Genomic DNA, 16901 nt, shown 5'->3' on the forward strand with positions numbered 1-16901 from the left:
AATCTACTGCATGCAGGGATTCTAAAATGCTAAAATTCATTTATATGTAGAAAAATTGAGGTAAATCAGACATTGCTCAAGTTTCATTAAACAGCATGGCAAAAGCTAGAAATCTGGGCCACAGTCCTAATTCTTTCACAGGCTTCCTTTGTGCCCACTGGCCAACACTCTTGTGCTTTGTGTCCTGATTTCCTGTCTGCTTAATAGTGACTGACTAAGGCCAGGCTTAGTGCAGAACATTTGTTCAGCTTGACACCATAACATTATAGAAGGCCAAAAGGAGTTATCCTGTTGATTTTTGTTGTTGGTGGTGGTGTTTTGGTTTTGTTTGTTTGTTTGTTCTGTAAGATATTAAAGAAAAGCAAGTTATACACTTTCAGTCATGTGATAGTGTTATGGTCCAGTACTACTGCCCGTGTTGCATCTTCTATGCTCTTCTCTGTTGACTCCCTTCTCAAGATGTCAGGTACTTAAGATACTCTATAGTTGTAAACAGATCTGATAAAATACAAATAATTTGAAAAATAAGCTCTATATGGACAGATGTGCAGCCACCCGTACTACATATTACTGTGGGCTCATTTATGAAAGAATAGTTGCTAGGAGATAATTTAAGTGCATGAAACAACTCACAAAACAGTCTTCTTGCTGATTCAATGGAATAGATGCTTGGTTTTGCTTTGAGCCAAATACCATTGCACTATGAGCTGGGCAACAACTAAGCAGCCTTAGCTTGGGCTGAAATCTGCCCATTCAGCTAAGCCTTCCTTCCCTGGTACACTCAGTAATGAGTCATCCGTGTGCTGAAATTTTCAAGGATTTTCTTTCCTAAATGCTGCTTCTGTTTTCCAAAGCTTTTCCAGGCTGCACCCTATCTGCAATAGGACATTTGTTTCTTTATCATTCTAGTTTATTCTTACATCTCCCCATGGTACTTCTCTGATGAACTGCTTTTCTCTGACCACACTAAAAAGCAGTCTGTTAAAGTATGTTGGGAGTGGCCTCTCTGAAAAACACCATTATCATCACTTGGAGAGTATCTATGCTGCACTGCTGTGAATGGGTCAGAGTATGTCACGATAAAATGAAATGCCTGAGACTATACCAGAAATGCTTTATGTTGATTTTGATTTAATTTATTCTGAAAGTTCTACAACTTCAAAACTAAGCATCATCTCTGGTGCATGTCTTGTGCTATCCCATTTGAACTGATGGGTCTACCTAATGGAGGAAAAAAAACCTCAGCACTCATTTTAATTCTTGGTTTTGTGCATGCAACCTGGAAATGTTTCCTAGGTATATATATAAGGTATGATGTAAATATAACCTCAACTTGTCCCAGAGATATCAAATCCAGTTACAGAGCAGAAATCTTTCTTAACAAGAGTTTGATACAGAGACATAGCTGACAGAAAGAAAAGATGTACATGAGAGCAGCAATAGTCAAGCTGCCTTAAAAGTGTGATTTCTCTGGGACTTGTTTCTTGCCCCCATTAGTTGCTAATGGCACTATGTGCTACCAACAAATCCATGAATGTCTATCAATAAAAGGGAAAAAAGCATGTTTTCCTAAAGCTCCAAAGATGCTTTACAGCATCTCTTCTGAGCAGGGGAAAACACCTGCATTTAAGGAATTTTTGGTATGATTTTGACCGCAAAAATGTAACTTAGGTTAGCAGAGTACGTCACTTTTCATGGTGAGAGGTATCCAAGATAACCATGAATTGAGGGAGAATGTTTTGGAATGAAGCTGAGGTTCATTGTTTGCAGTTCTGCTGTGTGATAAAATTCCTCTACTTGGTTCAATTTGGTACAGTTTGGGAACAGTAATGCCCCAACTGAGGTGATACCCTGCTGGTTGAGAGCAGCAGTATGAGTTAGATGGGACCACCCCTGTCTGTGCACGTCTACCACTGTGTTTGCTGTTTTGCTAAAGAGAGCTGGAGGGCTTGTTTGGTTGAGCTTTCTGGGGCTACCAGCAAGGGGACTATAATATAAGGGGGACTATAAGGGTCAATATTCTCATTGTCACAGTGCACCTCTGTGGACACCTGTAGTAATGATGAACATAAAAACCTTGTCAGAAATACTTATGTGGAATCTTCACTTGAATATGTGCACCTGGCTGCAGTCTGTGATTCTGTATTCAACAAACTGGTTTTAGAATGTGATCAGTAAAAAGCAATTTTATAATCCACAAGATAATTCGTTAAGAGCTTTGCGTAGTATCTTATATGCCCATTACTTTCCTTTTCTAAGTAACTGTGTACCCTTACAATAACTTGACCAAATGAGCCACATAAGAGTATATTTTAAGGATGTTTTTTCATTTAATCATCTCTGTTGAAAGTCATATCTCCATTAGGTTTGTGCATACATGGCAAAGAAATCTTAATAATTGACCGATATGAGTTTTAGGTAGGTACTTCAAATATTCAAGCAAATTGTATTCAGGTTAGTCGTCCTTTTATAAAAAGGCACCGAGGTAAAATCCATAAAACCTGCATAGGAATCCCAGTGTAGAGTAGCATCATTTCCACGTGTCAGGCTTTTAGTATCAAATAAGAAAGTGATATTTCATAAATAACAGCTTCCAACTTGCAGTTGTTTGCTCTCTTACACTTTCTGCTCCTCTTACTCTTCCTGCAGCTTGAATGTATGCTTTCTTTAAAAACCTCTGCTAGGTTGTTAATGTGGATGGCAATCCAGCACTTCCATGGGTTAGTGCAGATGAAAAGATGTATTTTCTTTTGAGGGCTGTATTGTTCTGCAGTTGTGTGCATTTCAATCCCATTGTGTGGTTCTTCACCGAGTCAAAACAGAGCTCTTCTATCCCTGAGGACAAAGAACAAACTGTTGTCGGGGGGAGAAATATCTACAAAATCGTAAATCTTTCTCCCTCTCCTGTTTATTCTTTATGCTATTCAAGCACATTTAGAGAATGGCCAATTAACTCCAGACACAGTGGATTCTGATGGCCAGATTTCCCTTATCTAAGTGGACACTGCCAAAAATTTTCAGACACTTTCTAGTTGAATGCAGCATTTGATTTTCCTTGATCTTTAATTCATACTTTGCAAAGTGATATCCCAGTTATCAGTCAAATTGAGATTTTCTCTAAGTACTGCACAGATCACCAGCAGCATTGTAAACCGTAGGGCTAATGTGTACCGAATTCATTTAATTATGCACTCAGATCTTTATTATATGAGCAAAAGTGTTTAAAGACATTTGTCCTTCAGGAATTAGCCTGCTGGCTTTCCATTGCATGTCACTGCATACTGAGATATAGAGGAAGCAGGAGACTTACAGGTTGCTTTCCTATGGAAAAACATGCCTCAAAAGCAACAACTTGTAAAACAGTTGTAACCAGTGAAGAAAACACAATTGTGATGAGGATATGATATCTGCTAATGTAAGAAATGTAAAAATAAATACAAACAAAGGAGAAGAGATTCCAAAGTTAAGCATTAGATCCGAGCTACTTAACCACAACAGAGCGTTGTAATTAACACCCATACTGTATGTAATTCATTACATTTTATGCCTCATCAATTCTTGATGCATGGAATTCAGGAAGAAAAGCATGAAAATTCCATGGAAAAAACCTGCTTTTATATGGCTTTGTATTGACAAGTCATAAGTTTGAATGTAAGTTATGTTCATCGTTTTACCTAGCTCTTTCATGCTGGTGTCTTAATAACAGAAAAATTATACGACATGTTAAGTGGCAGGTCTGCAAAACCCATATTTAATTCCAGCTATGCAGTTCAAGGAAACTGCTTGGGCTTTTGTTCTTATATGAATATATGTGAGAGGGGAGTTTGAAAGAAAGCCACGTCACAGTCAGACAGCTTCTGAAAGGTCAGGCTATCCTGCTGAAACTGCAGCATCTCTTATAGTACTTCTGAATACTTTTGCCTCAAAGTTTTCTGTCAGTTTTCCCTATTGCAGCCTTAGATAGGAGCTATGCCTTAGAGAAGGATTGGTGCCAAGATGTGTATCATCACCTATTCCTTGCCACACTTTCTGTTATTAACAGGAATCAGTGAATACAGTGCATACTGTCTACCCGTTTGTTTCCCTTACTGATGCCTCATTAAAGGTGTGAGATCCTGTATTATCAGCATTATCAGTAACTCTGGGTCACGTTTCATACCCAATGAAAAAAAACCACATTAAAATTGGATTATTTTTATCAGCCACAAGAGAATCCAGCAAGATGAACAGAAAGCTTCCAAAAGCAGAAAAATATTTGCTCCTCTAATATCTGGAGAAATGAACAGTGATGAAAAATGAAATGCCATAATGGGAACAGAAGAAGGTTTAACTGGGCTCTGAAAAACAAGAGAGCAGTCTTTAAATTTGCCTAGGTGTTTTTTTGGGTTTTTGAGCTCCAGCCTTTTGGAGGAGAGAATAATGTAAATGCCAAAGAGAGTTGGACAAAAAGTAAGCATTGTATCCTATCTATGAGAAGCAGACGATGTGTATCACGCTAGTTTTTACAGTCACAGTCTACAGTCTTCCATTGATTAAAATCAAATTTGACAGTAACACAATATAGAGGTTTAACTGACAGCACACACAGCACATTTGCTAGTCATAACGCCACAGTTTAATGACTGATGCATGTGGGAAGCTAATTCGGATTTTTTTTTCCTGAATGGGATAAGCGAGCATCCAGTTAATACCAATCATGAATTCAAGCCATGTGACAAAATTGATGCTACATACCATGTTCTTGTTTTGCATATTCTGCAGATTGAGCTGCAGGAAAAGAGCCAGTTTGTACACACATCCGGAGAGAAAGTTCATTCTGCTTTCTGACACATCCACCAACTGCAGCTGAATGTATCCAGCTTGCTGCTGTTGTGTCCACAAGCTAATTAGCCTTCCTCTCTTAAACAGCCTAAGAATTACAAATTGTATGCCTGTTTTGAGAAAAAGTACAGGTTGAACAAGCAGACGTAGTATAAATAAAATATTTATATAAAAATAGTCTCTTACAAAATATACTCTCTTATCCTATGGTTGATTTTCCAAAAGATGGAAGTTTGTCTGGAGTTTCTTATTTTTAGACATATCTCAAACAGGATTTTATTAATGGTTCTTTCTTTAATTGAAGGAAAAAAAAAAAAGAAAAGAAACCTGGTAAAGATTTGCAACCCTTACCACTATCTTTTGTTCCAGACAACTAGCAGCAAACAGGGAACAAAAAAAAAACAAAAAAAAAAAAAAAGAAAAAATTCAGTGTGTTTGTGTATGTACATATATATATATATAAAGATGCCAACTTTTGTACTTTAACATCTAGTATGGGAGAACGCATCCTGCAAGTCCAACTATTAGAAATATCCAAGGAAAGAATGATATATACAGCTCCAGTTTTACCTTGCTGTTTCTAGAAAATTATTCCACAAAGAAAGCAAGCTATCTACTTCAATTGCAGAATAGTTCCAAAAATGTCGGTAGAGTTCTTTTTAATTAAATAAATTAATATTAGTTTTATCTGAATAAATTGTTAAATATTGCTATTATTATGTCCCGAGTGTCCCAAAATCCCTGTGCTAAATCTGCAGCACACACACACACACAGAAGGCAGATAAAGCAGTGTCTACAGAAACTTTTCAACAGTTCTACTCGCTGTAGCAAATGTTATGAAGTGGAAAGATGGGCAAGACCAGCAGAAGCTTTTCACAAGTGTAGAAGCCTACATCTGTATCATCCACACACTCACATGGGCCAGTCACAGCGGGGCACTGTCCATCGCCTCCTGTGCACAGCCCGTGTCTGAGGATTTGTCCCCCACTCTCCCCGCTCCTCCTACACACAAGTTTTTGACCATCTTTATTTCCAAGCCAAGAGTTCATTGCTGTGGTCAGAGAACTTTCCGTGGTGTCTCATCACAAGGCAGTCACTGCTTTTTTGCTTCAGAGGCACAGATAAATTGAAGTGATCTCTCTGTTTCACATAGCAGGGGGCTCAGTGGAGTTTGGGGTTTCAATATTTGTTTCCTGGCCGACTTTGTTAAGAGTCTGAAATACGTATCCATGTATGCAATGAAAAGACAGAGATCCATTCATCAGCATTTCTTCTGGGAGAGCAGGTCTTTGCTACAGTCTTGTGTAGGTTTGTTGAGCGCATGTGCAAATGTACTCATGGCCAGGGACACGGTCAGCCTGTCCAGCCACGGACTCACTTACAGGTATATACTTCTGTTCTTTCACTGCATGTGTTACATTTAACATAGCAGCACCAATGAAATTTGCAGTTGCACTGCCACACTCTTGAGTACTGGTGCGTGTTGTAACCTCGACCGCAGCACATCAGGTCGCAGCCATTGGACTGCTGGGCCGTCTTGTTGCACATCCTCCCCTGTGTTCCCACGCTGCCCGTGACAGGGTCTTCTTCACAATAATTGGGAGATTTTTCTATGTACACTAAATCTGTATCCATGGGTTTGCGATATGAAAGTGGCTTCTTTATTTTGAGGAAGGTCGGACGCTTGTTGCGACTTGCTCTCACTGGCTCGACTTGAACTGCTTCGTTGTATTTGTCCTTAAGGATGTAGCCCAGCTCCCGGAATTTCGGCAGAGTTGTCCAGCATGTTTTAGTGGTACAGGATCCTGAGACCCCATGGCATTTGCACTCTAACTTCATGTTCTCTTCCAGAATCTGGATTTAGAAGAACAAAGGATGATGCATTAATAAAAGCTAGACACTTCTGGAAATCAAAGCAGGGAAAAAACACAAACAAAAAACAGGGTTATCTGATGCATGTGGAGGGGTTTGCTCTCCAACATAAACTGTCACCAGACATAAGCTGGGTTCCCACCAAAGCTGTGGGTTCTGCTTTCCTGGAGACACTGTTACAGGTGTCAGCTGAGCTCTACCTGCTAAGCCAACTCCTCATTTGCAATTTGGGTTAAGCAGGGAAGGTGACTGCTTAATTCCATAGCCTATGGGCCAAGGGTAAACTGAGATCCTTGTTGGCTTGCAATGAGAACAGAACAATTGCGTTTACATTCTGCCTAGCCAGGCAGATACCAGCAGCGGGAAGCCCAGTGGGGGATTATCTGTGCTCAGGGTGTGGCCACATAATTTTTCCTAAGAATTCTCAGTAGAATCTGTGCAGCCCCAAACCTGGGCAGCCTGGAAGGCAGGAGGGAGGTCAGTGACATGGAAATCTGAATTAACCTTTTGCTATAATCCCCCACATTTAGTTTTGGACATTAAGAAAAGTTACCATGCAGACATCATCTGCTTTCTACTAGCTTATTATTTGTGGCTGTTCCTATGTCACTGGTTTGCATGTACCTGCTTTGATAATTCACTGTTCTTCCTCTGCCTCTTTCCAGTGGGGAAAAAAAAAAAAAAAAAAAAAAGATTTCAAAGGCATTAAAATGGCTTTGGTTTTATTTCAGCCCATCCAGTGATGTGTCAGTACAGGCTTAAAAAAGCCCGTAGAATGTATAGATCTAAGATTTTGATGGCTGTGAACTTAGCCTGTATGATGTCACATTATGTGCTACTGTTTGAAAATGAAATTTCCAGGCAAACCATCCACCCGGTGACTGCCCATAAAACTCAGATGCAAGAAACTTTTATATTCAGATCTACATCTTAACTTGCAGTTCTGCTCAAACTTTGGCTTACATCTTGCATTATCTTGTTATCTTGAGTTTCTCTCTCGACCGCTGCATACTTCTTTTATTGCTCACTCATTCATAAGGTAGTATGCTTAGAAGATAGATTAGGAGACGGAAAAGGAGTTATAGCACAGTAACCGGAAAAATAACATAAATTCTTTTAGTCTCATTTGTACCTTTTTAAAAGCTCTCCTTTTTTAATTTGAAACTAGCCAGGGATACATTTCTGGGTCCTAATTCAATCACTGCCTGCCTTCAAGTGTCTGGCCTTGTATCTGGTCAGATGTTCAAACTTGCAACAAAATATTTCTTACATTCAAATCCTCCACATTGACTTGAAGCATTAATACAAACCACATAATGGCCTAATGTCATCTATCCAGGTAGAGCTTTTTTTATTTTCCTGAAGTGTAAATAGCCTTTATTGCCTTTTGATTTATTTCATTACCATCCCACTTACAGACAGGGATCTCTGAGAAAATGAGCAGCGCCCCTGGAAAGAGCTGAGCAAGCAGCTGGAGTGGTTCAGAACCAGGCTACTGCATGTCACGTGCTGGCCTTCTGCTCCAGGAGACTTAATGCCAACCCCAACCAGCCACTGGATTTCTGGCCTCATCTGGGGCTGGGTATGGGCAATAAGGGCAAAGCAGCCTTGCTTCACCTGAAGATGAGAAGTTTGACCAATACTAGTTAAGCCCAAGCACTGTGGGTCCATTTTAGGCAACTAAAAACATTTGGAGGTGTGGGAAGGGAACAGATAGACAGATGGGAAAGAGTTTTGATGGCTTTTGTGGTATTTTTTTTACTTAATACCTTCTAAGAAGTTCTAGCTAACTCCCATTTCTACTGGCACCTATTGGGGTTGCATTTCTGAGGAAATGTTCTAAAATCGCTCAAGTACAACCGCCTAATTTGTGCCTACTGCACTACGCCATCAAACTTTCCTTTCCACCTCTGACTCTACTAGCCCAGACTCTCAGCCTCCCACTCACAAACCCTTGTGTTGGTTTTGTTCTTGTTCATACATCCTCCTTGCAGTTTCTTTCAGTGCAGCACTTTGCAAATTCAGCTGGAGATTAATGTGCTTTTATAGCATTTAGAAAATAGGCTACATGTAGTTTGAACCATCTGTACTGGGTAAAAGCTGGTAATGGGGATTTGATCATTTTGTTGTACTGTGATATTTGGTACTTGGACTCATTTTTGAAAATAGTCTTTGGGTAGGGACAGGAGGCCTTCCCCGTGGTTTCCATGAGCCAAAAGAAGCACTCTACCCCTTCACTTCAGCACTTGGTCTCAGTTAAAAACAGGAAACACTGAACCTTTTGAAAACAGGATTTGCTCCTTCAGAGGTTTTAGCCAGCAGCTCATACTTTTCACATTAGATTAAGACTTTATGTATGTTACAGACTGATTTTCCTAAAGTGTATGAGGCTTGAAGGGTGACAAATTTTAAACCTAGTTCCTCTGTTTCTTACCAAATGACAAGATCCAAGTCCGTCAGCCATGGAAAGCAAATGTATGCACCAGCAAGTGCTCTAAACTGGATTAGATGCTAACAAAGAGCTGGAGTTCTTTTAGCTTTGTCCACTTTTTCTTTGAGTTCCTATAGTAAACTGTCAGTACTTGTTTTTCTCTCTCTCACTCTCAATCTCTCCTTTGCCATTAGCCTCTGGGAAATAGTTTGTGTGAAGAGAACTTGCGCTGGCTCTTTCTGTTGATGTTATCTTCAGATACAGTACCTTTGGGCACTGCCATAAGGAACATAACATGTTTTCTCGTTGCCTTTAGTTTTGTAGAAAATGTGTAGGGTGTGTCAGGTGAGGGTGGCAAGCTGCAGCCCTGGAGAGCCCTTGGAGGAGCAGGAACTAAAGGGGACTGGGTGTGTGGGTTCCAGCTGCATGGCTGACATGGCCAGAAAGCTGGTTGCCCTCCTGCAATGGGTTTTCTCAGCTCACTATCCCTTCTGGCTCATCACTGATTCAGTCAGTGCTCTGTACCTCCCTGGGTGCCCAACATCAAAGCACACATGGCTTCCTAAATGCATCTTCCAGGGCAGCCTGGGTCATAATGTGCCTCCCCCCCCAGTGTGGACAGGTAATGCTAAAGCACAATGCTTCACCAGAATACTAAAGCACTCAATGCAAAAGCTATCCTGACTTAAAGCATGAAATATACTCAACCGTCAAACCTATAGGGCATTCTTCTTCACCAAGATTTCAAGATTTTTACCGCGCAGCATGGTACCAATATCATAGTGCTTGAGGCCAGGGACCCTTTAGTGCAGCATCAGAAAGAACTCCAACTCCAGTCTATGTGTGAAGCACATACAAACAGGGAGACAGTGGATACTGATTTCCATCTCAGTGGGGCCATAAACTCTCTTAATTTCATCTGACATTGCATCACCTGGATCAGGAAATACCTGTCTCCTGTAAGTGCTTGCAGATGCATCTCTACTATAGATCAGAGAAAACAAAACCACAGACAAAACTGTCTGTAAATTTTTCACTCTGGAGAAGAACATGGAAGGACTCAGAGAGTGGTCATAGCATTGCTGTGGGCTGGAGAGACCACTGGGCAAATGCACACCTGCCCCTTTCAACTCATGGAAGATGAGGATTTATGATCTATGTTCATTTTAGAGAGGCAATTCTAACTAATAAAGCTCCTTTTTTTTCTTATGCAAAAGGACTCATTGAGTAGAATAGCATAAGCTAATTTTAATAAAGCTATTTAGTCTGTTAATAAATTATTTGTGAACCAAGTGATATCTAATGCAACTAGCATTTAGAACTAGAGCAAGAACAGGCATTTGTAGAGTAGCTTAGGTAGTGAGGGATATTAAAGCCCACCCAGCCCAACCACTTTGCCTTGGGCAAAGTTGCCAACCACCAGCTCAGGCTTCCTCAGCCAACCTGGCCTTGCCTTGAGCACCTCCAGGGATGGGGCATCCACAGCTCTTTGGGAAGCAGTGCCAGTGTCTCACCACTCTCTGAGTAAAGAATTTCTCCTAACATCTAATCTAAATCTCCTCTATTTCTGTTTAAAGCCATTCCCTTTTGTCCTATTACTATCAGACTGTATAGAAGTTGGTCCCTTCCTGTTCATAAGCTCCCCTCAAAGAGGAAAAGAATGCACATGCAGGCTGATAAAGGGCTACCTCTGTCTAACTAAAGTAAGTAGGAAAATTCTCTGCCACTAATTTCATTTAAGTGTGACAATAATCTCAAGCCAATGCAACCATTTAAGTAACTTGTTAGGACTGTCTTAACAGCAAAGCTTTGAAATTTGAGGAAAATAAAAATAGCACTTAGTGCCTTTTGACTTGAAAACAAAAACGAACATGAAAGAGCGTAAAAGGAGAAATGATGCCAAAAACAAACCCTACAATGCCTTTAAGAAGTGTGAGAAACAGTGTATTTTAAAAGTACCAATGTGGAAATCTAAAGTTGGCAAGAACATGCACAAACAGAAGAGATTATTTACCACCTTTGGATGTCCAGGAGCGATATTAATAGAGCTGTTGTAAAATGCGTTCTGTAGAGACAAAACATTTTTTGCATATCTTATGGCAAACTAACTGTGAATGAGTCTGGAATTGACTGTGTCCCATACTAAAAGTGACTCATTCCAGACAGTCTTTCATATTTCAGTTGATTGTATCATCAAGACCTTAATCAGCACAGTCAGATGATGGCTTTTCCTGATATTTTTTCATTAGTAAATCTGTGTAAAATACTATCTGAAACTGAAGTCAGTATCGGACAGATTTCTTACACTGACTATCTCAAAATACTACTACCATTGGTAGCTTAAACCTTTTTTCTCATTATAAGAAATTTTCTGCTTCTAATAAAAAATGGCCAGGAAATCAGCATAGAACATGACCAATCATACATCAATCAAACTACCATTACATTTTCCTAGAAATATCTGTCTAAAGAAAGTCATGCAGGCTCTTTGTCTGAGGACTAATTTTGAAGACGGCCAAGAGAATGACAGAATGCTAGAAACATCCCAGCTTGTACCCAGTACAACCATTTACCTTCAATATTTTAAAGTTCAGAAACACTTCTTCCAAATTCTAACTCATAATTCCTTTCCACATGAAGAGTTCATAAATTCTCTTCTCTCATAAATTTAACCTTTTGCGCACTCCCACAAAGCAGGAGGTTCCTCACCTTTCTTTATAGAGTGATAATCGTTTTGATTCTTTCTCACCTGAAATGTTAGTTGCCCTTCAGCTTTGTAAAGAAGTTCACCACATGCAGCAATTATTTCCTAAACACAGCTCCTTTTTCCACAATGTATCAAATAGGTAGACAAATACAGATGTTAGTCATTCAGTATGGTCACACCATTCACTTACAGGTGGCAGCATGCGCAAGCCAAATGAGATTTTCTTTTCTTTCCCTTGGTAAGTTGCATCACTTCAATTAGAGGACAGAAGACCTAATACCCTTCATTCAATGTCTGATGCTGTGCAGAATAGCAAATGAACACCCAGGTCTGAGAGCGCCAGTAAAAGCTAAGAGGAATGAAGCAAAAATATTTTCTCCTACATACTTTCATTTTAGTTTTGTTAACTTTCAGGACTTGCCATGCATTCAATCTATTTATCACTGCTTCTGAGACCAAAAACCAAACAGCAGTAGAAAACAATTCTTATGGTATACCTTCACCATTGTTACTTTTGACAAATAGTTGGGCATAGGATAGGAAGGGCACCAGAGGTATAATGAGACAGATTCCCACACTATATTAAATGCTCTTCTCAAATTTAACCACAAGGAATGGCCCTTGCCTTTCTTCAAACTGTAGGGACTGTGCTTTGAAATAAAACAAGGTGTCATGATGCTTTGGCTTTCTGCCACTGAAGGGTTCTTCTAGGAGAAAACCTTATATCCCATCTGGCTGTTCCGAGGACAAGCTTCTGCCAAAACCTCTCAGCTTTGCAAAATTAACTAGAAAAGTGGATTCCATATATGCAGCTCAAAGTATGTATTTTTCTCTGACGTCTCTGCAAATTTAATCATGGTCCCTGAAAGTCAAATAAGGTTCTTCAGTTTTTATTTATCTTCATCAAGATTCTGCTTGAGGAGATAGTGGGCGCGATGTGGCAACACCTGATGTTAATAGCTCAACAAAATCTGATATGGACTTGAAAGGAATGATACACAAAGAAATCCACACTGCCACGTCAGGCAGTCCCTCCTCAGAGCAGGTCTCCTGCCAGGTATTCTCCCTCACCCCCTCCATTTGCATCGTATCTGATAACAGCTACAAGCTGGTAGTCTTTGGGATTCCTTACCTTTTTACGTCTCTTATGAACACATTTCTGTTTTCCCCAGAGAGTAAATACCTGCACCCTTCTCTCTCTCTGGTCATCAAAATGTAAAACGAAACCATTAATTCACGAGCTGGAACCATGAGCTCCAGGCTCAGTTTCACATGCTCTTAGGAGATATGGCTGGTGACAAAGTTTTCTGTGTAACACCAAACACAAAACCTTCTTCCCCACCTTTCCTTCTGTTAGCAGGAAGTCCTTTTACAAAAGCTTGTCTCAACTATGAATTACGAAGCTAATGCTTAGATAAAGTTTTGTACCAGGAAATGGACTTATAGCGCTGTTCCTACTGTACTGCTGGCAAATAGGTTGTGAGATTGGGGGTTCTTGGTGTAGGATTTTTTGTTTTCCAAGTTGCTAGTGACAAACACACTGTACTTGAAAATCAGCTTGAGAGTTTGAGTAGTTACTGCTGTGATGCTTTTTTGGTACGTCTGTCTGCAGGACTGGTCTGACTTGTATTTGGTGTCTATATATTTTTCTATTTAAAAGCAAGACAAGTATTCTAACAGGGAAAAAAATGGAAATAATTTGAAAACATAGCTGTCAATGTGTTTGATAAACTACTTGCTATTTAAAAAAATAACTCTTGGGAGACCCATTATCACCTAAGATTAGACTGGATCAATGCAGTGCCAAGTAAGTGTCATCATGTAGGAAGTTTAAAAATCAGTCATTAAAAGGAGCTTCGGAAAAAAACAGTTCTGGGAAAAAAAAAAAGAAAGAAAAAAAAAAGAAAAGAATAAAAAAAAGAAAAGAAAGGTTTCATTTAATGTGCTTTTGCCTACAATTATTGGAATATAGTTGAATTTTCTGAGAGCCATCCAACAACTGGGGCTGTTCAGACTGGAGAAGAGGAGGATCTAGGGAGACCTGAGAGCAACCCTTCAATATCTAAAGGGGGTGTAAGAAGGATGCGGACAGACTCTCTAGTGGGGTCCACAACATAGGACAAAGGGAAATGGTTTCAAACTAAAAGAGGGCAGATTTAGATTGGATATAAGGAAGAAATTTTCTACAGTAAGGGCAGTGAGGCACTGGCACAGTCTGCCCAGAGGTGGTGGATGCCCTGTCCCTAGAGTCACTCAAGGTCATACTGCATGGGCTCTGAACACCTGATGGAGCTGTGGGCGTCCATATTCATTGCAAGGAAGCTGGACCAGACAATCTTTAAAGGTTCCCTTCCAACTTAGAAGATTCTATGATTCCGTGTAAATTTATACTTTCTATCTATGTAAGTGAAAGTATGAATTCCTAACCCCAGACTGAAACAAGATAGTGAGATTAAGGGAAAAAATTATCTAGGATCATTATTTGCTGCTGTTCAAGCAAAACTGATACTGTGGGCATGATGGATTATAGCTTGTGAAATACTCTTCTTGTCTGGTTTACCTGTATAATGAAGCTAAAATAGACTGGAAAATGGAATGACAGTTCTACAGAATCATGGATCTTCACTTGTACTCTGTGCTTCTAAATGGCAGTGCATCAAGATGGTGTGCTTTAAAAAATAACAGTAAGAGATAAAATTTGTCTACAGTTTATATTTTAGGGTGCCATTTCAGAAGTAATTGAAAGTTATCCTAGATAAGATGAACCAAAGTTTATTTCTGTTCTTCAAGTTGAGAACACAACGGGTTAAAGACTTAGGGGTTACTCAGGTTCTGTTACAGCCTTGCTCTGCTAGTCAGGGATGTCAATGCCATCGCTTTGGGCTATCTCACACAGCCTGAGTAATACTTCACTGCTGAGGTAAAAGAAGAAGCAGAAAAAAAGGTAGGGAAAACAGGAAATGACACAACTCAAATCCATCCTTGTCACAGCTAATGTACACAGAGTGAGGGATGGTACACGGTTGACTCATTCCTACTAAACTTCATCTTCCATTTAACTCTCCCCACTGGTAGTGAAGCGCTCAGATGAAGTGCTGCTGGCACTGAATAATAAAGAACTGGGAGCACCCAGGTAGAGCATTTTGACAAATGCTTAAGCTGTCAAGAGAAAGGTTTCCCAAGTGTGATAGAAACCCAGCAGCCTTACTTGTTCCAGACAACTCATCAGAAAACACCTCCTGTGCTAAACTAATAAAGCCAGATACTGGCAAGAGCATTAGTTGCAAAATAATATCACTTCATACTGCTTCCACATATTTTTAACTAATAGCCATACACAATTGTAGACTTTTTTAGCTAGATTCCAGACCATGAGAGTTAACTGTTAGGTACACAGCAGATAATACCATGCAAGGAGCATTTCTCATGATTAAAAATACATTTGTATCAGTTCTCTCAGCCAGCATCTTTGGTAAACAGTGGATGATTTACCTTTCCATCAAGCTTTCCAGGTGACTTCAAAGTACTCCTACACTAATGTCTCAGTACTTCCTTTATAAAAACTCAGTATTTCCTAGCTTAACTTCTTAAGGAACTCCTTCAACCCAGAAAGAAGCACTTTCATGTTTGGTACACAGGGAAACGTCACTATGAGTTAAAATATATACATCGTATAATAATATGGTGTTAACTGTGATATTCTGGGATATCGTAGTTTTGGTGGGAATAACTCTTCCACAAGGAAGACTTTCAAGATATATACCTACCAGTTTTCCCCCTCCAGTTGCAGTTGGGATAATAGATCCATGCTTCCATGTTTTCAAATAGCTCCCACTTATCAGAGATAAGATCCTACCAGCAGAGCCTATCTCTGTAGCTCAGCGGCTGCCAATATTAGCATGCCTGTGTCCAGGCCAAGAATTTTAACATGGATCTTCTGGCCTGTTGTCAATGCAAATTTCCTCCAATGCAGAAGAACGTGGAATTTCCTAATTTTATTTACAATACCCAGTACAGTCCAAGTAAACCTCTTTGGCTTTCTGTCTTGCCTTACAGAGTTTACTGGTAGTTACTTACTAGATTTTCTCTTTTTCATTCTAACAGATATTTTAGTTGAAACTTTTATTTAACAAGTGAGTAATCACATATTAGCAGAAGTTCACGTTTAAAGAGCATCATGTTGAAGCACATTATTACCCTATGTCAGCTCATCCTCCATACCAGACATAGCGCTTTTGCTCTTTGCTAACAGATCTGACTAGCTGTGTATTAATTATAGATGACTTAAAAAGCAACATCCAACAATACCATTAATTGTTCCCCTTAGTAAGTCACTTATTTTCTATTAATTGAGCCTTGATATCAACACTGATTATTTTTTTTAACAGAGGGTTAACCAGTTGCTGTAGGTCTTTAGATCACAGTTTATGTTTTCTGGATCTTTTCTTTTTTAACCAAGGTCTTAATCCAAGCCTTTTGAACAAATATTCTTGATTCCTTATTGAAATTCTTTTTTATGCATTAACTATTGTGCCATGTCAACAGATAATTGTTTTATGACTGCAGGACTTATACACCCAAAGATAACAGTATGTTATGACTCAATTAAAATCTCATGTGTGAATAGTCATGTAAGTGCACACACAGTTGTACTCATAACTGCACGTAGTCTTTCACTTCTTATAAGATCTAGTATGCTTAAGGCAAGGCTGGTGTCCCTAGCAGGCCACCAGCTGACACTACAAAGAAAGCCTACTGCTACAGTAACTAGCAGTAAACGCCGGCTTAGATTTTATTTAGAGTGTGTGATTACTGATGCTTTCATTCTGTCTGTCTCAGGGGACCAAAAGCAGTCTATGTGGTACAGCTCACTTTTAAGTACCAGAAGACTTGGGGTCATTTCAATAACCGGTCCTAACACAAACGAATACCAGTGCCTCTTGGCACTAATTGGCAATGCAGAGCCAAGCATCCTCTCTGCAATTACCTGAAACCCTCATCCTTTAATAGATTCATGCTACACTTTTCCAGTACCAAACAGGCCTTGTTTGTGTCCTTGAACTAAAAGG

At 39.6% G+C, this 16901-nt stretch overlaps 1 protein-coding gene across 4 annotated transcripts in view; it reads right to left on the reverse strand.

The window, feature by feature from the left end:
* Nucleotides 1-2300: 2300 nt before the first annotated feature.
* The window catches only part of WNT7A (Wnt family member 7A), a 32021-nt gene continuing 17420 nt past the window's right edge, over nt 2301-16901 (reverse strand). The window contains exons 4-5 of one of the 4 annotated variants that reach the window (XR_001557895.2): nt 5739-6676; nt 2301-2835 (exon numbers count right to left, since the gene is read on the reverse strand). Coding sequence is in view for 1 of the 4 variants with exons in the window: in XM_015874795.2 (XP_015730281.1) it covers nt 6197-6676 (480 nt within the window). In the remaining 3 variants the exon portion in view is untranslated. Of the gene's footprint in view, nt 6677-16901 lie in introns of all 4 variants that reach the window. The other 3 variants (XR_001557894.2, XR_001557893.2, XM_015874795.2) reach the window with 3 other exon arrangements.

This window comes from Coturnix japonica, chromosome 12 (assembly GCF_001577835.2).
Source record: "Coturnix japonica isolate 7356 chromosome 12, Coturnix japonica 2.1, whole genome shotgun sequence".
NCBI lineage: Eukaryota > Metazoa > Chordata > Aves > Galliformes > Phasianidae > Coturnix > Coturnix japonica.